This window comes from Phocoena sinus, chromosome 6 (assembly GCF_008692025.1).
Source record: "Phocoena sinus isolate mPhoSin1 chromosome 6, mPhoSin1.pri, whole genome shotgun sequence".
NCBI classification, from domain to species: domain Eukaryota; kingdom Metazoa; phylum Chordata; class Mammalia; order Artiodactyla; family Phocoenidae; genus Phocoena; species Phocoena sinus.
The window spans coordinates 44,408,061-44,431,496 of NC_045768.1; the positions used below are offsets into that span (position 1 = coordinate 44,408,061).

At 40.5% G+C, this 23,436-nt stretch overlaps 1 protein-coding gene across 1 annotated transcript in view; it reads right to left on the reverse strand.

Moving 5' to 3' along the window:
• Window positions 1-23,436, reverse strand: part of PCSK5 (proprotein convertase subtilisin/kexin type 5) — a 448,447-nt gene that overhangs the window by 305,270 nt on the left and 119,741 nt on the right. Inside the window, 1 exon segment of the mRNA XM_032634783.1 lies at window positions 19,590-19,666. Coding sequence (XP_032490674.1) covers window positions 19,590-19,666 — 77 coding nt within the window.

The following is a 23,436-nucleotide window of genomic DNA, read 5'->3' on the forward strand; positions in this document are numbered from 1 at the left end:
GCACTGCATGTACTTTCATCCCCGTGTTATAGGAAAGGTAATGGAGATTCTTACGGGTTAAGTGACTTCACCAAGGAAATACAGCCAGTTTACTGCAAAAGAACTTGAACCCAGATCTCCTGACACCAAGTCCTAGTGTTTCCACAACAGCAAATGCACAATGGATTTACAGAAGAACATGCATCCATCTTCAGGCACACACATACTCAGCAGGGCCAAATAAAGTCATGATGACTTGAGACTCTTCCTGAGAGGAATGCTCAGAACTGCACCTTTGAAGCTATTTGGATCACTGCCCATAGGTTCTTTTTAACAGGGTACCATAAAGTGCAAACAATACAAGGCAGATCAACTGCCTAATGAACTTTCAAAAGACACAGGATTGGGCTTCCCTGGTGGCGCAGTGGTTGAGAGTCTGCCTGCCGATGCTGGGGACACGGGTTCGTGCCACGGTCCGGGAAGATCCCACATGCCGCGGAGTGGCTGGGCCCGTGAGCCATGGCCACTGAGCCTGCGCGTCCGGAGCCTGTGCTCCACAATGGGAGAGGTCACAACAGTGAGAGGCCCGCGTACCGCAAAAAAAAAAAAAGACACAGGATTTCATACAATCAATGAAAATAATATTTGAGAATAGCTTTAATCATTCTGAAAGCTTTTGTTGAAAGAGGATACAGCAGAGCGAGATTTAGTGAAAATGTAACAAGTCTGGCGACCTGACAGTGGCTTTAAATGAGAATGATTTGTCAATAAAATGATTCCAAATGGCCCTTAGAAAAACCGATAAAGATTTTTATAAACTGAGTCTGTTTATGACTCTACTAAAATTCAAATTTCATAATATTACATAAAAACGACAACTGTAAACATGATTCATTTTTGTCTGATGTAAGAATGGCTATAGCTGCGTGTTCTGTTAGATAATAAACTACACGTATTTTCATCATTTTAGCTTTATTGTTTAAGATAAAACACCATTTGCATCGTTCATTATAAGACTCTGGCCCCAATTTAAGTGGATTCATTTCTAATGTTTTCTCCTCCCAACACCCATTTATCCCAATAATGAGTCCCTTATGCACTGCTTCTCCAAAACGGGAAGGTTGCAGATTGAGGGAATAAGGAACTTGCTCCCCTCTCTTGAGAGTGCAGGAGCAGTCACAGAGTTTGAGTCCCTGCCACATCCAGAATTGGCTTGTCATCTTGACCTTCACTGTATATTCTATGCAAGTCCCTTTCCATGTCCTAAATGCTTTTTTCTCAAGTCACTGGAATGCACAAGCTGTTTACGCCGAAACAATCATGAGAAGGATATTCCCGCATGAATACAATGTGATAATAGAAAATGTCAGGCCCTAAATCGCATGAACAGCATCAGGAAGATTTCCTTTGAAGTAGTCGTGCAGTTTCTTAAGTCCGGTATAAGGCTCTTTTTTTTCCTTAGTTGACACATTACTTGCTTTGGCTAGGTGTGAGGCCACACTTACAGACACAGGGGAGGCCCGTGGCTGGATGTCATTCTGCCTGGTGTTCTTTATTAAAGTTAGACATTGGGACACAGAGAAACTCTTTATGTCCCAAGAGAAGTGTGTTCATAGAACCGCACTGGGTGATATTTAAGAACAAGAGTCTCATCCTTTGTTGACCTAGTATCTAAACATCTTAGCAGATAAAAGAAAACATTATGTGTTAATGCTACTAACGTTTTATTCTAGCATTCAGATTGATTCAACTTTTCCGACTCCAAAAAACAGGATAAAAGAAAACAACTGTATTGAGACAACTATTTCGGGTTAAAGCAATTATTTATAGCATTCTTCATTATCTTCCCTATGTAACAGTTCTAGAAAATGTAGTAGTTAGAGGCAATAGTCTCAGAAATTTGAAATCTTTATGGCAAAATTAACTAACATTCTCTCAAGAGTGGTCATTTTCCAACATGCCCCCCATGCACTCCCTTTTTCAATAGATTGTTTTTTTTTCCCCCTTCAAGTCTCAGATCACTGAGATCACCAAACTGCCTCCTTCCAACATTTTGACCACTTTCCTGTTCAGTGACCATCACTGGGACAGCAGGTTGACAACCAGGAAGGCAATCACAGGCTAGTTAAATCTCAAGTGAGGTAACAAACTTTGTGAAGGGTGGAAAAGAGATTTAAATTGATTAGTCAGAAAAGGCACTGCTGGACATATTATGTGTTTGATAACCATCAGTCAATAGCTCGGACAATCATAAAACTGTGTCCTTTTCAAAAGGAGAAAAGCAAAATGACTTTGCAAACATTTTCTTTTCCTCTCCCTCTGCCACTTTAAAATGGAAGAATTCTGGATCCTTGCTGTTAACCAAATGGCATTTACAGCTCTCAGTTGGCATGGGGCAGCTGAGAATCTAAAATGAGGAATGCTTATTTCATTTCCATTTCCATGGAAACCAGTCACCAACTGGTGAAAACAAGGTAGATCAAATTTTTGAACAAGAATGTTGAAATGATCACTGTTTTAAAACTTTTCTCTTGCGTTGGGATGCAGAGCATATTGTAATCTCAGGAACATACGGAGATGTGTGTTCACCACTGCTTTTAATTCTTTTCATAATCACAGTAATTATTGTATTCGCATAAGTGTTTTGGGTCATTCTTTGAAGGACAGATTGCTATAAATCCAATAAATAAATCATATAATAAAATGCAAAATTAAATGAGTTTTTTGTTTGTTTGTTTGTTTTTGCGGTACTCAGGCCTCTCACTGTTGTGGACTCTCCCGTTGCGGCACGCAGGCTCCGGACACGCAGGTTCAGCGGCCATGGCTCAGGGGCCCAGCCGCTCTGCGGCATGTGGGATCTTCCCGGACTGGGGCACGAACCCGCGTCTCCCGCATTGGCAGGCGGACTCTCAACCACTGTGCCACCAGGGAAGCCCTTAAATGAGTTTTTAAGGGCTATTTTAAAATCAAGAAAACCTTAGAGCAATCAAGTAAACTTAAGAACTCCTTTCAAAACTTATGATCATCTTCTTCTTCTATGTCCTCCTAGCAAACGTGTGAGGAAAGAAATGTAATTTCCAGAGAACGAGTGGACTCTGACCAGTTTTCTTGAAGAAATTCAGAAGGAATATTCAATTTTTTGAAACTCGACTATGAAAATCTGACTTTGAAAAGACCCTTGAAACAACCAGTTGTTAGAGTGGAGATGATCTTCCTAAGCTCTGGGATCCATTTAGCTTTTCCAAGAGAATTTCAGACTCTCACCTTCCCCTGGCTCCACCCAAATCCAGATACCACTTCCACTGTTTGCACATTTAGAATTTAAATATTCCAATTGAGTAGAAACATTTCCCCTGGAGAAATAACAGGAGGAAAAGTGTCAATGATTCATTTCACTTGCAGCTATGTCGCTAGGCATTCCTGATGACAAAACTGCTAAAGTAGTGCTAATGCCCTGCGTTGTTACATAGGCTAGTAGGGCCTATAGTACCCTGAACATTCAGAAGGCGTTATCTGTAATTCTCACAGAAAACTGCAAGAAGCTATTTTTGCCCCCATTTTATATATAGGAGACAATTAAGTCTCCCAGTGGCAAAAAGACTTGTCCTAAGTTATTCCTACAACCGTTTAGTGTGTTTCCCCATGTCAGACTTTCACATTCACAGTCGTTCTGCTCAGACACCCTTCCCTAATTCCAGCTTGTATTCCCAGTTCAAAAATATCACTATGTCTATTTCCCATCTCTAGATTAATTCTAATCTCCTCATATTGGTAAAGATAAATATACATGGAAATGTATGACCTCAAGCACTATTATTTTTGAGTATGAAGAACTCATGTATGATTATTTCTAATTTTTCAGCTAAATTCTAAATCTGAAGTTTTTCCTTAAGTTGGTCCAATTATTTGATTTCCTTCTTTCCAAGTTATGCTAAATATTTAAGAAGTTCAACCTTAATTTTTAAGATCAACATTGTAGTTAATAAATGAGAATACAATAAGAAGATATTTATGTGTAATCAGACAGAGAGAGAGGGAGATTGATTTTCACTAGATTTCAAATACCTAAAGGAATTATGTCAAAAGTTCCATTAATCAGTAGTATTTGTGCATGGCCCATTTTCACCTTTTCATACAAAAAGTACTCAGTGAAAACATTTGTTTTTAGGCTATACTACTTGATTTACCTCCTTACTTAAAGAAAGGCCAGCACATAATATCTGAAAGAAAAAAAACCCTAAATCAAAGGTTAATTAATTTATAATTTCTTCTCTGATGGCTAAGAATTAACAATCAGTTGATATTAATGAACACAGCCCACCGTAACTTGCAACATTTTCTTTCCATGCAAACTGAACTCTGTTTTTCAGAGTCTAAATGGAAGCTCCTTAATTTTAGCTAAGGAAAATACTAACAAGTATTCCGTAGAAAGGGAAGTTTTCTTCCTGTTACTGAAACTATTAGTTATTTATAGTCATTTAAGACAAATAGAAACAAACAAACAAAAATGGCAGGGCAATTTTACACAATAACTTGGAATATTAGAGTAAGGACAAATTAAAATTAACTTAAAACTTTTATTTCTGACACTGGTTTTAAATTCTTCACAAATAAAAGCTGAGTATTTTGCGTTTCCTAGCCTTTTTTCCTTCCCTGGTTTCTCAAGGAAAAAAAGGGGCAATGGTCTTGCCACAGAGCAGGGATAGGCTGAAACTCAGCTTTCAATTGGGTTAGGTTAGTAATAAGCATAATGCATACCAAGATTACATGTTATAGTTAACAGTTGCAAAGCATGGTAGAATGATAACCACTTGTTGAATGCCTATTATACACCAGTCTCCAACACAAATGAAGCATGCTATTTTCAGAGAGCTGTAAAAAAATTGATTAAAACTAGAGTATGATGCAGTATAAGTTAAAAAAATAGTGGACATATTATGAATCCTTTGCATATATCTAAAGAGTTTGGACTTGGTCATAAAGGGCTTGAAGACAGAGTAAAAACATGTTCAGATTTGAAATTTAGATAAAGAAGAGGTTCTAGGGAAAATAAGAAATTTCTGGCTTCTCCCCTTAAAAAAAAGAAAAACCCAAAATGTCTAAACAGAAAGGTGCTTTTTATTCCAAAGCTTGTAAGGAGCCCACTAATACTAAGACACTTCCAGCCACTACAGACATTCTCGCAGTAATGATTATTCCCTCCCATCAGTCATTTTTCAAGTCCCAGGTCAAATGCCACCACCTACAGAAGACTTCCCTAAAATGTCTACCTACCTCCAGTGACAGCTCATCTAAACCTTATTTCTCTGGTCTGTAGCACTGGCTTACAATCGTTTGTTTGGTTCTGTATAAACAGAACTCTTTAGTTCAAATCTTGTTTTATGAGAAATACCACCATCTAAAATAGATTTTAATGAGGTTTTTAAAAAGGGGAAGTTTAGTTGAGGAAGATGGAGCTAGACCCATTCACACAGCCTCTTGAGTGACAGTTGGAAAGCCTGTAAGATCCATCAACAGACTCTAAGGTTCCATGAAACACTTCTGGAAAAACAATGGTCTCCAAATCACATCTTGCCTAAAGGCTTGTTTTAACTGTATTAGTTAAGTGATGGATCAAATCTTAAATTTCTACATATTCTAAGTATATCACCAGCTTGATTTTTAAGTGCTATTCTCCTAGTAGGTATTCAAAAAATCTTTTCTGAATGAAACTATATGCCATAACATAAGCACCCAATTCTCAAAAATAACAATTATTGCCATGAATTAAAAGTATCTATTACTTCTGAACACTATATTCAAAAAAAGAACACCTAGTATCATGCTCCAAATTAGAGTGCATTATGTGATACAAAGAACATGAATTTGGAAGCCAGATTCACTTTCATGAGCTATGTAAACCTGCCTCGAATTTTATTTTCTTCCCCTGGAAAAAAGGGGACAGCAATAACATTTCATTTCAGGTTCTTTGCTGCAACTGAGTTAAGCAGAAAAGTACTTTGTTCAAAGGATACTGGGAAGCTCAGAATGGTTGGGAACACAGAAGACAAAGAATTAGCAAGATGGAGGTGAAGGATCGAGAAAAACACCTGGCTGTTCTATGAGGGAGGATCTGCTGGAAGAAGGAGGGGGTGGGAAGAAAGAACACAAGCAAGTGAGTGAAAGCTTACTTGGCCCTTTTTGTCACTAGGCTGCACATGTGCTACTGATTTTTAGAATCTAGACCATATGGTTCATGTCCGAGACTAGAGCAGTGCAGGATGAGCAAATCACTATTGGATCTGGTAATTCCAGCCACCATACTGGAGAGTAGTCTTGGCTCTCCACCAAGACTCAAAAGACAGAACATTCCTTATACATAAAAAAGAATGCAGGGCTTCCCTGCTGGCGCAGTGGTTGAGAGTCCGCCTGCCAATGCAGGGGACGCGGGTTTGTGCCCCGGTCCGGGAAGATCCCACATGCCGCGGAGCAGCTGCGCCCGTGAGCCACGGCCGCTGAGTCTGCGTGGCCTGTACTCCACAACGGGAGAGGCCACAACAGTGAGAGGCCCGCGTACGGCAAAAAAAAAAAAAAAAAAAAAAGAATGCAGACACTGGGGGACCAAAACAACTACCTACTACCTATCTGATACGAATTTTTATAAGTCAAGTGAGAACACATGTAAAAATGCTTTGTGAACTATAAAGTTCTAAATAAATTATTATCCTTGGTAGATGGCTCCTCTGTATTTGAGAAGGTGAAATCTGAAATGGCTTGAAAGCACTAACACCAGTCGAGGGAACCAGAAAACCTGCTCTTTTTTCTCATCTCTCATGGAAAACATATACTGACCCTGCTGAAATCTATTTAAACTTTGCTGAGTTTATAGCCCAAGGCAAAAAAGTAGCCAGGGTTTCTTTGGGGGACAAAGTTGTTCTCCACTCTCCTGCCCAAATTATGTACCAAGCTCCTCAAGGCTATAGAACTGCTCACAGGAAAACCAAATAAGCAGCTCATGTACATTGGATGACATGGCCATGACTTTTCAAGTATGAACAACATGTAGTGTTGGTCGCTGTATCAGCACAGTTATGCTTGGTACGGCTCAAAACATCCTCTCAGTTTAGAAAAGGATCACTCAATTTTATTAAACAACTTACCTAACAGTTACTTGGGCCTCCGTCCCCCGTTCACGATGTCCTGGTTTACTCCAAATACACGTGTGGGAAATCTATGTGTATTATATTCATATAGATTTCAGAAACCTACACATCTTATTAAAAAACGTGAATTTAAGATGAGTACCACTGTTAACAAAGTTGACTTTCTGAGCATAAGTGAAAACAACATCTCCCTGAGAAGAGACAGGGAAAAAACGTAACAGATATGAAGTTGTTGTGTGCATTTTGTTTCAACCAAGATGAATTAAATGAACTTAGTATACCGTATAGTTGAAATAAGTTTTACAATGTGGATTTTAACAGAAGCTCATAGAAACACTATGAGAAAACTGGATGATGATAAATGGAATCAATTGATAGAAAAATAGTACGTATGATCATAAAATCTGGAAAAAGGAATATCCATATAATTTGCAATGGCATACCTGAATAACTGCTTATATTTGCATTTGAGCTATAAAGATTTCAACAAATACGAATGAACACTCCTACAAGTACACCAGCAAAATAGGTCTTGTTCCCATACTTCCATGTTGTAGAATGTGGTTCCACCATTATAACGTCACCAGTATTACTCCCTGTAGAGGCTGAACAATTTGACACAAATTCAACCAATCGAAAATTAAGCCACAGTTGCTATGGCATCTCTCTATTGGGGAAAACTATAGTCACAATAACTGGGGCCTCTACTGGCCCATAAATGGTAATGCTTCAAACTGGATGATGAGCCAAATGCATGGTTGTTAATGGAGTGGCTTCTGAGATGTGGGGACCCTTTGGGGACCCCTTTTGCCTCCATTTGAATTAAATTTCAACCAAATCAAGTCCTCTAATTCTCTGATCTTTTTCATTCCAAACCCCAGCTCTTTCTCAGATGCTCCACTACCCAGCCTCCCACAATACTTCTTATGTGTTGCGTGAGATGGGCGGATAAGAGAGAGAAGAAAACAAGTGTTTTTGTTTCAAATCTTTCTCTTTCCTCTGAAAAGCATTAAAGGGATCTGTCATTCATTTAGGAAGGAAATAAATTCTATCAAAGAGTCAGATAGCCAATAAAATTAACAACACAAGTCACAGTTAAAGCTGCTGAACCATTCAAGTTCTAGTCAGATCACCCAGTACAAACTATATACACTGGTGCCAAGACCAGGTGATTACTCGCGACAGATGTGTTCTTCTTTCTCTGTACGATGGCAACAAAATACTAGAGCCTACGGGAAGATCAAGGTATCAGGATAGTGGAAAAAGAGAGAGATTTGTGATACAGGGGTGGGGGGGTGCTGCTGGAGGGTTGTGGAGAAAATAAGAGTCTATATTTGGCAATCCAGACAGGTGTCGGAGGGGGTGTGATCCAGTGAGAATGAATCTCAGAAAGGGAAAACGAACCAAGAGCAAAAAGGTCATACAAAATCTGTAGTAGTCAGCTACTCTCAGCCCAGGATGTCACCACAGGTACTTTATCTGCAATTCATGCAAATTCAAATGCATTTACTAGCATACGTAAACTATATGCAGATGGTGTAAGGATCTCTAAAAGTAGAAGAGGTAAACTCTTCTAGCAAAGGTCAGTCTTTTCTAAAATTCGTGAGATGGCATCTTGTGATGAGAACATGAGGCAGAGAAAGCAGGGATTCAGGGAAATCCGCTGCAAAATCACCAGTAGTCAACTGCTCCCAATTCCTTCAAGTTATTTTAGGTGTTCTATAGGCAAGATAATTCACAATTTCCCAAAGCAGGACACATCTTCAAGACTCTACACCCGTCTGAGGGCAGGAAGAGGTTTCTGATTCCCACAGGCTCTCCTGGGTCTCAGTTTCTTCCTCCTATAGAGATTCTTCCTTTCCCAGCCCACATTTCCAGAGCACTCTCAAGGGCTGTCATGTAAGTGGAAAAACATTGGGACAGTGTCTCTTAGGTTATGTGATTCCAACTTCAAACAGTCCATATCTCCATAGAGAGAAAATTCACTACCTGCCATCTGAGGATCAGACTAAAACTTTATCTTATTACTCTTTATCACCCTTAATAAGATTAGCAACATCCATACCTGTGGCAATTTTACAGAATTTACCAAAACATTTATCTGCATTAACATGATGACCAGCTGATACTCATTCAAATTTTTTTAACGCTGTGAATATATACTAGTAGAATTGTTTAAGGACAGAGACCCAAGCTCCAGTTTCCACATGGCACCCTCTGATCAGACCATACCTGAAGTCTTCCTATTTTTTTAACACTATAAAGCTTTCTGGGCCATGTGCCTGCCTTTGAGTCTCTTAAAGTGACATTAGCTGACTCCCTTGCTATAGCAAGCTCCGAATAATTAGCCCAGAGTGTCATTTGGGTGGTCTTCATTGATTTCCATACAACAAATACCACTGTGAAGTCAGAGCTGTACAATTATTTTCTGTAATAAAGGATTTTTGTTACTTGGCCAAAGTTACGAGTACATAAGGTGTTGACAACCTTTGTGGACCAATTCCCTCTATCTGGAGAAACAGGGCTCAGAGCACCAGCACTTGGTAAAGCCAGGCTGCTGGGTATTTACTGAATACAGCAGTAAGGCATTCTGGTAAATGCAGTTCTTCCCAGGTAGTAAACTTACTGAAGCATGTGCTCAACACAGGAATTAATTTCTCATCTACTTGACCACAGGTTAATTAACTATGCAGGTGAACAGATGGCGTGAGAACAAATGAGCTCAAATTGTGCGTCTGCCACGTGGTGACATTAGCCACCTTACTTCACCCCTCCAGACTCGCTCTCCAACTGTGTGTTGCTGTGAGCGGTAAATGAGACAACATACTGACGTGCTCACTGTATTAGCAGCTGCTTACACTTCATTCAAATGCAGCCAGGTAGCAACCCCATAGACTTATGGATTTTTTGGTTGTTTAAGTCAAACAGGGTCATCGAGATACTGATGTGGCAGGAGGAGACATTGATCAGAATGATTCTCCAAGGCCACAGATATAATGAACAGCAAGGCTGGGACTGGTACCCAGGTCTCACCCAAAATCAGGACATTTTTTTCCTCTATCACCTTGCCTTCTTTGGTGACCTATTTTATGAGATAAGAACTAAGCAAATATGTCCTGATCTAAGACATACTTTCTACCTTTCCATCTTTTATTAAGGATTATAATTGAAATGCACAGCTACTGCAGATGTTATACACACACATACTTAAGTACACTGGAACAAAAGACTTCTATTGTAATTAACTGTACTGCTAAAACGTAAAAACTACAACATCTCCTTTAGCTTGTAAAAACAAAATTCTAACTTCAGTCCTTTATCTTAGAGGGCATTTGATTTGAATAGGAAGGCAACCAATATCTAAATAATATCTTAATACTGAGATGAACCATCAACCAGTTTGCAGTTTGATTATACTTTCAGCATGTTCTTCTGGTATCTATACAATGAGTGAGATAAACAAAACAAGGGTTCTCCTCTCCTCAGTCTGCCTTCCTGTTCAGCCTGTGGACACTGGCTGACCACATTTGAAAGGTCCTGGATGCCTCCTCTACTGCTCTGTAATAATACAAATAACACACTGGTAGCATTGACCTCTCAAGGTCTTCGTGCTTTCGATTTTACATATTTCTGGATATAAGGAAACATGAGAAAATAGAAGGATCCAAGGTGGAAGTTAGAGGAGAAGATGAAAAGAGAAAGATAAATAAGTATACCTGTCTGGAACCCTGCTCAAATGCTTAACCCATATTTAAAAAGGATACTTATCTCTTTTCCTTACTGCAATTTCCATCTGCATTAGGGACCTCAGGAATTCGTGAGTTTGTTTTTTAAATAAGAAATTTAAATTGAAGCAACGATCAATTATTCATGTCAATAGTGCAGTGAGTTAGCACAAATTAAACCCAAACCTTACTGTAACCTATAGCATCAGACCCTTTATCAAAACTGGTACCGTGAGCCCCAAAAGATTATGTCCCCAAATCCTTGAGGAGAACACATTGAAACTGACAAAGGAAACAACAAAGGGCTTGAAGGCTGCATTATCATGATTATGAGCCCTGGAATAATTAATACAATATTTTATAAAAATAAATACTTACACTTCAGGTGTCAGGTATATAGGAATTTGAGGTTAGATAATCATTTTCTGTATTTACTCAGCTCTCATTAAATAATAAACAGCCATTAAGACAACTCCTATGGACATAGTTATTTTCTTTCTTAGATGTGTCTGTGCTCTTTTATACTGGGTATAAAAACTTATTCCAGAGACTTATATCTTAGTATTAAAAAATGTATTCAAGGGACTTACATAGAGAAGCAGACAGGATTTGGGGAACCCTGCAGGACTTGCAGGATTCCTCAAAAGGTGCCACACTTGTTCAACCTTCCACCTTCTGCACCTGCATAATTCCTTCTTTCTCTGCCACTCATGTCACTTCCCCTGTGAAGCCTTCTCTCCCGAGTTGGATGTCCTCCAGTGAGTTTTCACAGCATCTGCGAACTTACTTCTTTTAAAAAAACCTTTGCTATTGTAAATGGGGTCACGTGTACCAAGATAGGGAATAGAGAGGCAAGGAAAGATGCCTGGAAGATGCAAGGAAGAATGCAGCATTCTGGACAAGCAACACTGGGAAACCCTTGGGTCTAAGAAGCCCTGGGGAGGAAGTAGTCATTGAATCCACAAATGGCAATCCTTAGGAGGTCAGCCTTAGGGCCACCTAAGGGGAGTTATAATCTTTTGGGATGCAGCTAATCCCCAGTGGCTCAGCAAGGAGGGAAAAGAGAACAAATACCTTTTCTTTACCCTTCTGCATCCCACTGATGTCCTGCTTGGGTGTTCCATTGGCCAAACCCAATGGGAAGCCAGAGGGCAAGGGAGTCCCTTAATGCAGTCCTCAGAGGTCAGCTTTCTGGGGTACAGAGCAGGGTAGAGGGTAAAAAAATAAAGCGATCCAGCACAAGGTCCATTATATATAACACCATTTAATAGTTACTACTTCGGGACACATTTCGCTAATTCATCTAGACAAGCCAGTTATGGTAGACACTCTTGTAACTTTTGTATGACTGAACAGACATTTCATAACCCAAACTAAACTGGAAAACATCTTCTCAGCATCTTTCCTTGCCTCTCTATTCCCTGTCTTGGTATATGTAACCCCATTTACAATAGCGAAGGTTTTTGGTTTTGTTTTTTTTTTGTGGTACTCGGGCCTCTCACTGTTGTGGCCTCTCCCGTTGCGGAGCACAGGCTCCAGATGCGCAGTCTCAGCGGCCATGGCTCACGGGCCCAGCCGCTCCGCGGCATGTGGGATCTTCCTGGACCAGGGCACGAACCCGTGTCCTCTGCATCGGCAGGCGGCAGTCGCTCCGACTCTCAACCACTGCGCCACCAGGGAAGCCCCTAATAGCGAAGGTTTTTATAAAAGAAGTAAGTTCGCAGATGCTGTTAAAACTCACTGGAGGGCATCCAACTCGGATGCAGGAGGTGAGAGAAGGCTTCACAGGGGAAGTGACATGAGTGGCAGAGAAAGAAGGAATTATGCAGGTGCAGATGGTGGAAGGTTGAACAAGTGTGGCACCTTTGGGGAACCCCGCAAGTCCTGCAGGGTAGATAAATAAAGTGGGGGGAAGTGGTGGACAGAGAGCAGAGCAGACTTGAGGGAAGAGTGGGGTCATGAAGCGTTTTGCATTTTAACAAAATTTCAAGATATTACAAGATTTTAATATTCTTATTTTGGTTCTAAAATATCACTTGGGCAGCAGGATGGGGTTGAGACTGGAGACAGGGAAACCATCTAGGAGATTTTCCCAGGAGGAAGGTGAGAGAAGGGGATTAGACTAACAGAAGGCTAGTATGGATGGATGGAATGGGGGAGTCTCTGGAGAGTTATTAAAGAGAAGGATTTAAATGGTGAGGATGGTCAGGACTTGTGATTACCAGCTGGTGAGGGAAGGAACGGGCTGGCTGGCTTCTGGTCCGAGAGAAGCCATTTCCTATCGTTACTCAACTTTCTGAGAGGCCCCAGACCGAGACCACTTCCCAGAACCTAGAAGATAGTCCAAAATGTTACTTATCTCAACATATCACATTATGAATCTATGGGATAGAGACAAGTTTTCTACAATATTTGTTGCAGGTTCTTTCATGGACATAAAATCTATAGCTGTATATGAAAAGGATCAGATATTTTTCACAATTGTCTCTTTTGTACACATTTGGCCTCTGGTACATACATTTGTAGTCAGCATTATATAAATTCACGTGCTAATCACTGATCAAGTAACTACTATATAGTACACTGTAGTGTTATTTTGCAAAAGGATTAGGGGAAAATTTTCAAAAATATATGGATAAAACAAATCAGCCTCTGATAATGGCCTCACTTCTTTTTGGTAGGTTTTGTCTGAGCTACCTAGCTATAGGATAGTTTTATCTGAACATGTTTGGCTGAATGCTGGGTATGAAGAAATAGTGCTTCTATCTCTTAAGGTGGTAGATTTAAAGTGTTGTTTTCTCTCTAGTATTGAGTTAAAATAATTCCTGTATAGGTAGACAACACTGCCTACATTTATCGGCTTTGCTTTGCAACGCTATTTCCTGACAATAGTTCTCATCCGCAGGCATGAGAAAGAAAAGGCCACACAACATGGCGACATTCTAAAAACCAGAAATGGGGCTTCCCTGGTGGCGTAGTGGTTGAGAGTCAGCCTGCCGATGCAGGGCACACGGGCTCGTGCTCCGGTCCGGGAGGATCCTACATGCCGCGGAGCGGCTGGGCCCGTGAGCCATGGCCGCTGAGCCTGCGCATCCGGAGCCTGTGCTCCGCAGCGGGAGAGGCCACAACAGTGAGAGGCCCGCGTACCGCAAAACAAACAAACAAATAAAAACCAGAAATGATGTGTGAAAAGGACACTAAAGACGAGCAGAAGTGTATTTCCATCCACCCTGGTTAAACCTTCAGGGCAACAGAGAAAAGCAACAAAAATGAAAAATCCATTCCTTTTGGAAATGCGTCTTTAACCTATAGGTTGGTTTGTTTTGAAAGGGAATTAGATTCTGGGTCCACATATCACACATTCAAGATACACAGTGTGGTCTCATCTCCCACTAAATATGTTGCTATGACTCAAGCACAGGGAATATTTAAAAAGAAGCAACCTAGGGAAGGAAAAATCTAACTCAGACATCATTAATTCATTTATCAGAAATGGGAGTAGTAGTATGAAATGCCAGGAGACTTTCATTTATAGGGAGGCGTTTTCCATTTTAAGCCTAGAATAATGCAGTCAGCTTTATTCTACAAGTTAATACGAATGGAGGCAAAGCGGAATGGGAGAGCAGGTTTTATGGTCTCCCCTAATAATGCTATTTCTTTAGCATCTGTTATTTAGGTTTGACACACCACCATCTGGGGACTTGAAAAAGCGATAAGAAAAGGATTTTTATAACTTTTTTAACTTCAGAGGTGATTTTCTTCACCCCAAAGCTTTAGTGCTAGAAATGTAATCAGGTAAATCTGAGAGATGTGATCTGCATAAAGTTTTTTTTTTTTTTTTTTTTTTTTTTTATATTGTTTTTTTTTTAAACCCCCCATTTGTTTATTTATTTTTTTGGCTGTCTTGGGTCTTCGTTTCTGTGCGAGGGCTTTCTCTAGTTGTGGCAAGCGGGGGCCACTCTTCATCGCGGTGCGCGGGCCTCTCACTATCGCGGCCTCTCGTTGCGGAGCACAGGCTCCAGCCGCGCAGGTTCGGTAGTTGTGGCTCACGGGCCTAGTTAATCCGCGGCATGTGGGATCTTCCCAGACCAGGGCTCGAACCCGTGTCCCCTGCATTAGCAGGCAGATTCTCAACCACTGCGCCACCAGGGAAGCCCTGCATAAAGTTTTGAGGGTGCATTGTCTCTTAGTAGAGTCATCCCTCAGTGTCCATGGGACATTGGTTCCAGGCCCCCCCCTGCAGATACCAAACTCCGTGGAAGCTCAGGTCCCTTACACAAAATGACACAGTTCAGTTAACATCTCCGTATCCTTAGGTTCCACATCTATGGTTAGGAAGAGCCAACTATAGGACCCAAAACCCTTCAGGTTACGGCTTCTTACTAAGTCGTCTCCTAATTCAACCTATTAGTTAGTAGTTGCATCATTGTATCCCCCAAGCATTTAGCACAGAGCCATTCACAAAAGTAGCATCTTAATGAGTACCTGTTGAATGAATGAACAAACGCACCCAGGTGTAAATAATTCCAATATGCTCTGAAGCCTACTGGTCAGACCGTACAATGAGGAGGTACTTGCACAGCATATGCCTCAACTTTCTCATTCAGGCAATGTTTAGAAATTCCTCCCCCTCACTAACTCACTTCAAATTCAAGGACTCAGGGTCCACTAAAGGGAGACAGAGTATTGGAATTAAAGCAAAGCAGATTTACTGTAGACCAAATGAGCCACAGTTCCCAGCCCCTGAAGAAGGAGGAAACATATCTAAACCTCTAACCTTGGAAATAAACAAAGACTTCCAAGTCTTAATTGAAATGTGAAATGTTCATATGCACATATTTTGAGATAATTGTAATTTTTAACTGATTATTTTTCGAGAACTGGATATAGGAATTGAACACATAGTTATAATAACAGCTGTAATTACCTAGTGCCTATTAGATAGTCAGCCCTATGCTTGGTGTTTTACATATTTTATTGCTAATCTTTGGAAGTATTATTATGCCCATTTTAGATATTTTTAAAAATACTAAAGCTCAGGATAGTTAGGTCTAAAGACCATAAAGCTATTAAGGTGAACCAAGGATAAAAGTCAACTCTCTTAAACTACAAACCACTCTTTATTTCCTGATGCCAAATGACTTCTATTGAAACAGAATGAACTATCTGTGGATCCACACTTAAAGACAGATCCATCAATCATATTTATAGTTATGGTCTAATGAGCAGAGAGGATATTTTAACCCTAAATGTCTGAATACATGCTTGCGGTTGGCCAAGAAAAAATTGGGCAGCAGTACTGATAGGAGATAAAGGGACATGTGATGCCCCAGGTGACTGCTGATTTTCATAAAACAGAGGTTGGAGTGGTGGTGTTGCCCCTCTGAAAATGCCCCATTTCACTGTCAAGGCTACAAACTAAGCACACATCCAGAACAATGCCTGTGTCCGCCAACACTCAAACTCACACTGCACTCAATGAACCATGAACAGTACTTAGAACGAGTCAAAGCAGGACACACTAGAATACCCCAGAGGAAGCGGGATGGTATTGACTCTTCCCGAACAAAAGTCTTGGGGAGCTGCCAAGTTGGAAAGGAATCTTCATGAAGGATACAGTTTTTAAAAGGCAGCCTGTAAAAAGCCATCAAAGCGAACACTCAAAGAATTGTCTTCACACACAGCCTTTGCAGTTAGCACTGTCAGTCACAGGACAGATAGGCCCTTGGAGAACAGTCACCATTACCACTGAGTTTCGATGCAAAAGTCACCACATGTAGATTCAGACAGAACTGGCTACAGGGCACAATACATTTTCAGTTTCCACCTGCAGCCCCTCTTGTCCCTTCATACCCTGTACAAGGATACTGTGGGTGTTAACTTGATCTCGACTTTCCTCTAGCTTTCCTGTTTATCTTTTCTCTATACACACAAATGTTGATGGGATAACTTTAGCCAACAGATATGGTACAATCAGTTCTACTATCATGCTTGCCTTGAAAACACACACTTCTTCCAATAACACTGATATAGTAGAGAGTGATTTGAGTATAATGTGAAATTTGCATTTGTTTATGCACAATTTTGTCCCAGAAACTCTAGGTGACTGTAGAAAACAGACCTAGCTGCACTGAGCACTGTAGGAATGCACGAAACACACAGAGCTGCACACCTTAGGAGCCAATGGTCCACATGTGTCTACATCTGGTGCTGTTACTTCCTCTTTGACCTCAGATAACCCTCCTTCCACTTCAGAATAACTTGCAAGCTGCCATGCTTCCAAAAACCATCCTGGAGGGTAGCCTCCACTCTGCTTATTTTCCCCCTTCCTCCCAGCCTATTTTGTTATTTTCCTCTCTACTCTCTGTTCTTCTTCAAAGTTTTCAGCTTTATCTCTTTTTTCTTCCTCTTTTTTTTCTTGCACAAAGAGTGGCAGGCATGTGAGTAGAAGTAGATGCAATGGGTACACACTTCCATAAGCAAATTTCAGGTCTTATTCAAGATGAAGTGCCAGGAGGGGCAGTAAAGGTGTCAGGGAGTGGGAGATACAAACTATTGGGTGTAAGATAGGGATAGGCTACAAGGATGTATTGTACAACACGGGGAATATCGCCAATATTTTGTGAAAACTGTAAGTGGAGTTTAACCTTTATAAACTGTATAAAAAATTTAAAAAGAACAGTGCAACTTAAGAAGTCAGTGTCACAAGAGAACTGTATTATAAACATACTAGTTAGAATTTAATTTCATAATGATAAGACACAGATTAAGTATAAAATTGATGGAAACGGACTTTGAACCCAGCCTCGCTATGAATCATATCCTTACTATTTTGAAGGATCAGACTGGCATGCAGTCTCGAGCCTTCTTTATGACAGGATGTGAAAGGTCAGCTCAGCGCTCTGTATTCTCCAAATATTTTGGTCAATAGTTCAGCCTTCCTTCCTCTCAAATTTACTGTTATTGAAACCAATTACCTCTAGTTACAACTCATTTAAATGACAGATACTTGGGTCATTTTCCTTTTCATTACCATAAGGGCTCTGGCCTTGTGTATAATATGCAGAGCAAGAGTTTATAAACAAACCACTTGAGTTTGATTCTTTGTTTCCTAACTTCTTCATCGCTTACTACCTGTTTAACCCTTATCCACTTGACCTGTCTGAGCCTTTTTTTTCCTTCACATCTAAGGGCTGAATTCAAAAAAAGATAATTTAAAGAAGGACTTTTTTAAATTTAAAAAATTAAAAAAACGATTAAGTGCCACATTTATTATAGTTTTATAAATTTCTTAACCACTTAACATGAATAAAGTGTTAACATGAAGAAGTCTTAATAGGTCCCTATCATTTTTCTGTGTGTCACTGATGAAGCTTCTAAGCTTTTCCTATTACTCTGTGGTTTTGGACTTTGCAGAGTGCAAGTATTTTTAGGAGTATATGTGTCACACTAGAGTAGAATGGACTGGAGAGTGAAATTTATCGGTGACCTTTTAAGTATGGAAGATTCAAGTTTCTTCTTCAGTGTTTCATGCTAGTTTGCAAATTAGGTTAAATAAATTAGCTCACATTGACTCAAATTATAACCCTTTGTGTGAAATTGACCATAACTTTAAACAGTGTAATCTAGACAGTAATGACCAGGCTTGAAAGAAAATGATCCAGTTTACTTTAGGTCCCTTTCTCTTTTTTGTTTGGAAAGTTCTGGAAAATTCTATCTACATCAATTTGTATATTAATGCTTTCACCACTGAATTTGATTTATAATATTGACTCATTAATATTAAAAAACAGCATATTTTTCACAGTAACTTTTTTGAGGCTTCTTTGTAAATGGTAAGAAGAAGGGGAAAAAAAGAAGAAAAACCCACGTACAGTCACAATTATCTAGGCCACACTGGTTTTATCTAAACTTACTGACTTACTTAAATAATACCAGCTGAGAAACTTTTCCCTACAGAAAAATGCAGGCTAGAAATAGTACATAATAAATGGGTAAAGCACCTCTCTTTATAACTTCTGTGATTCCAAACAAAAACATGTAAATAAAACTTCAAATGACAGTATCTAAATCACAGCATTATCCTGGAGAGACTGCAGTAAAAGCAAAAAAGTTAATGTGATCTAGAGATTAGAAACACCTACTAATCTTTTAAAAATACCTGGATCATCGTAAGCAAGAAACGGATGTGTATTTCATTTGCTTTCAAAAAACACACTGTACTAACTGGAAAGTGTAAACGTGGTTACTCTTGACTGTGAGGATAAGAAAGGTAATGTGTCCCATATGTGGCAAACCATATAGGTATTTCAGGTATATTAGTAAAAAACACAATCACTACAAAGTAGAAAAGAAAAAGAAGCAAATCAGAAAGCACTGGCAGTGACCTCAAGCACAGCACTCAATCAAATGCGTTGAACTTAACAGAATAAAGTAACCCTCTCGGGGGGCACTTTGTTTTGCCTCTCCCTTTAGCACCCCTATCCCTAAACAAATGGGTCAGAGTCCAGTGAACACCTGAGGAACAATATTCCCCAACCGCACCCTCAAGTCATTCCCCAGAGTTCTCTCTGCAACCATTCTTACTATGTGGACCACGCCTTTTTATATCCAGAAGCTTTAGCAGAAAGACACTTGTTTATCTTGGAGCAAATTAGGGATCAAAAAAGTACTTCCCTCCGCAAGAGCAGAAAACAAAGCTCCCTGCCAGCCACATACCAGGTACCCCCCACTTGGGCCTTACTTGTTCTCGTTGCTCGCGTCATAACGAGGCATGGGGTCTAAGTCGTTCCCATTCACGTCACAACTCGCCAGAGCATCCTATGGTCACAGAGGAGAGAGAGAAAGGAGGCAGACGTTCATTAATTAGCCATACACCTGAAGGTTCATGCCTCCTTAAACACATTTCTGCAAGAGAGTAATTAGAGTAAATAATACACTCACGGTCCGGTGGTGTCAGGATGCCTTCTTCTGTAATAATCAATGTCATATCTTTCCCCATGAAGGTGAAGAAACAGTCTCTACAGACCAAAGATGTGCCCAGTCCACTCTTGCCAGCACTCTTCCCTCATACCTAGCACTGACCCCTCACCCCAGTGCTTTGAAGATGTCCTCGACAACCACCTTCCCTGCGAAGTACTGCCAGAACACCTAGAAGGCAGTGATTTATTCCTCACCGACTCTCTCTGTATTCCTTACTTCATTTCTTGAGTGTGCAAATTCCTTATCACAATTCAAAGATTTTTGGAGACAGAAATCATTCACAAATAATTGGCAAGCCAATTAAAAATCATCATGAGAAATCTATTATATCAGGTATCTTGGGACCTCTATTAGGCAATATTTGTCTGGTTTCAGATGTTTTATCTACTACAAAAGGGTCTACAATTCAAGACTTCGTACTAACACCAAATGGTCTTTCGCCCCAACCAAAATAATGACCAAAATTTTGTTATATGTCAAAGTTTCAAAATGAAGCAGAAGTTTCTCTGAAACCAAAGCTGAATTTATTTGTTTGCTTTTTTAAATGATTGTGAAAAATCTTCAAATTACTAAAAAAAAAAAAATTAATGGATTGTTCCATCATCTAAATTTATATCACCATATATAGAACTAATTTAGGATGTTTTGAATTTTCTGATGCTTTATGATGATTTATTTCTGTTATCAGTTTTAGTGAAAGTAAATGCTATCTTTGTTTTCTGGCTCTTGTTTCTGAAAATAACTTAAAGTACATGGAGTCTGAAATGTTTGGGGGGAGTAAGCAAAACACACGTGACATATAAAGGTGATAAGTCTCTGCTTCCCGTACAAAGGAACATACAAAGCAGCCCACCTCGGCAGTCATTACAGCATGAAGGATAATACTGTGAAATTTCACTTATAAGGAAACAGAAGCCCGAGACAGGTTACGTGACTTGGCCAAAGGCGTGAAACGAATTGCCTATGGCATTAAGACTGGAACCCAGCCACCCCATCCAATGTGCTTTTCTCTATTCTTCACCAGCTCCAACATTAGGGGAATCAAAAGGGCACCAGTACTGGTAATTGCACAGGTGAATTCTGGAGAATTTTCTTTCCGGGGAGAAAAAAGTGAAAAAGGTAAAGAATGCAATCACGTTTAGGTTAAGGCTCTTTGTGTTTAATCAAATGCATTTCTATGCAGTGCGGAGAAGGAACACCCTGTAAAAACTGCATTGCATACGATAAGGAAGACTTCTTTGCTAGGCAGTGGACAGCCACAGTTCTGTTCTTTATATGACCTGGGCTAACTCACTTTAGTCTTCAGGCCTCAGTGTCTACCCTATCAAATGAGGAAGCTGAAGTTCCTTTCTAGCTCTAAAATTCCATTCTGTGAAGAGACACATGTTTTATCTGAGTGTGCTTGGAGGCAGGGTAAGGGCAGCCAATCAAGTGTCTTGTACAAATGAGAACTAAATGAACTTGCGTTTCCTTCTCTCTCTCCCTCTCTCTCTCTCTCTCTGTTTTTCAACCTTAGGGAAAATCATCTAATTTAGGAGAAACTGTTTCAACATTTCATTGTAAAAACTGCTTTGTGAAGTTTTTTAGCTGAATTTTTGAAACAAAAAGGGCAACAGGGTAGAATACTGAGAGACAAAGCAGTTAAAGTTGATAAAAGTATAAGATGATATTGGGTGGTCCTGAGTGAAGGTCTTCGTAAGGTCAGAAATATGGGTGGCTGTGTAAGCCAGTGGTAGTTTCTGATGTGTCAAGGAAGTGACTTGGAAGTATTTTATGTGCAAAGATAAAAAGAGAATCTTTTCAGGTTTGAGGGCCAAAAGGAAAACTAAGAGAAAGTAAGTGTCATGCAATAAGTGAGACTGAGCAAATGAAAAATAAACATTGGAGAGCATATATGGCCATCGCTACCTAAATGGTTTCATGAGAAAATGAAGCGGCAGATGAGAAAGAAGCCAGAGGAGAGATGGTCAGAGAGACAGATACAGGGAGTCATTCCCACAGTGCAGGGAAACCATGTCTTCCCATGCTGGAGAGAGAGAGTGACAGAGAGAGAGAGAGGGGGAGATATAGCAGACTTTAAGAGGACAGTATGTCCGCCTTAAGGAAAAGGCCATGTCCATTCTGAGTGAGTCCAGGACAAGGGGCCACTGCTGTGTCCACCAGTTACCGGGGAGCAAAGAGGAGAGAAAGGCAGCAGGCCTGCGAGGATGGTGAGTCCTTCGTGTTAATGGGCAACGGGAAGCTATGGGCCAGGCCCCTCTCAGAACTCTCCACAAACTCAGGGCACCGTGAGATGGGCTGGGCTTCCTGACATTGCTCCCTTAATGACGATGAATATAGAATAGAGAAGAGAAAAATCTGAGGGGATGTGGTCCTCCCAGTTATAGCTAGGGTTTTCTGTGGGCACCTTCCGTAAACACGAAGCAAAGCTTCCCACCCCGGCCCCTGACTTTCCTCCTTAAGGATCAGTATGACTCCTGGCTTCATTATGATTTAGAGCTGCTTGTATTTTCAAGGCTGTGAGAGGAAACTTGTAAGCTGAGAGAAGACCACCAACTTTGACATTTTTTTCAATAACAACATGAAATACAATATAGGAAAAGTCTTACAACCAAAGTTTGGGGATTAAAAGGAGTTATGAAGGAACAGAGAGGGACATAGGTCAAAGTGACTGAAGTCCTAGTGGGTGTGCGGTGATAAACCAGTGCTCTTGTGGAAGTAGTCGTTTACAGAAAAGAGCTTAGAAGGCACGCGGTGTGAGTGGGATCCAGCAGGAGTGTCTGCTGAGCCCTGACAGAAATCAGAGAGCTGCGTCTGCGGATAAGAGGGAGTCACTGCAGGCTCTTAAGTAACAAAAGAGATATTTCAGGGAGAACACCAAGGTGTCATGAGAAACAAATCTGAGCAGAGAATGGCATATTGGGAGATAATTATGGTATTTTTAACCAAACTTAGGGAGGAGAAGCTGATGGAAAGGGGGCGTTTGGAGAGTAGAAGAGGGAGGGGTCATTGACCTATTTCCAGGCAGGAAATATCACAGTGGTAAAGGGGACCCCAGGGACAGAAACCGACCCCAGTGTCCAGTGGACACTGGGTATCAAGACTGGTTTTCAATGAAAGTACTGAGTCTCAGCCCTTTCACTTGCTCTGTGACCTTGGGTTCACCTTATGTTCTGAATCCTGGAATCTCAGTCCTTTCTTAAGCAAGGGAATTGACTGATTCCTAAGGACTTCTGGGAGGCTCTTCATTATTGCCCTTTAAAAAGGGAGAGGCAGAGAGAGAAAGAGACTCGCAGAATAACTTGAGAAGGGTTCTAAGCACGCTCTCTCCATAAAGGAAACAAGGAGTGCTATCTGGCTGCATGGATGAATTGCTGAGAAGAGTGGATGTTGTCAGTAGCACAAGGGAAGGGTGCTGGAAACCGGTTTCCGCTACCTTATCACCTGCATTTTGTCATCAGAACATCAAAGGCACACAAAAGTGGGTAGCGGGATAGCCTTACCTCCTGCTTCCTGTCCTCCAAGAGTGCATCCTTTATAAGATGGGAGCAACACGCAGAGCCCACTGTACCCGCTGGCTGCATTTTTCAGTGGTTTTCCCCCTTTTG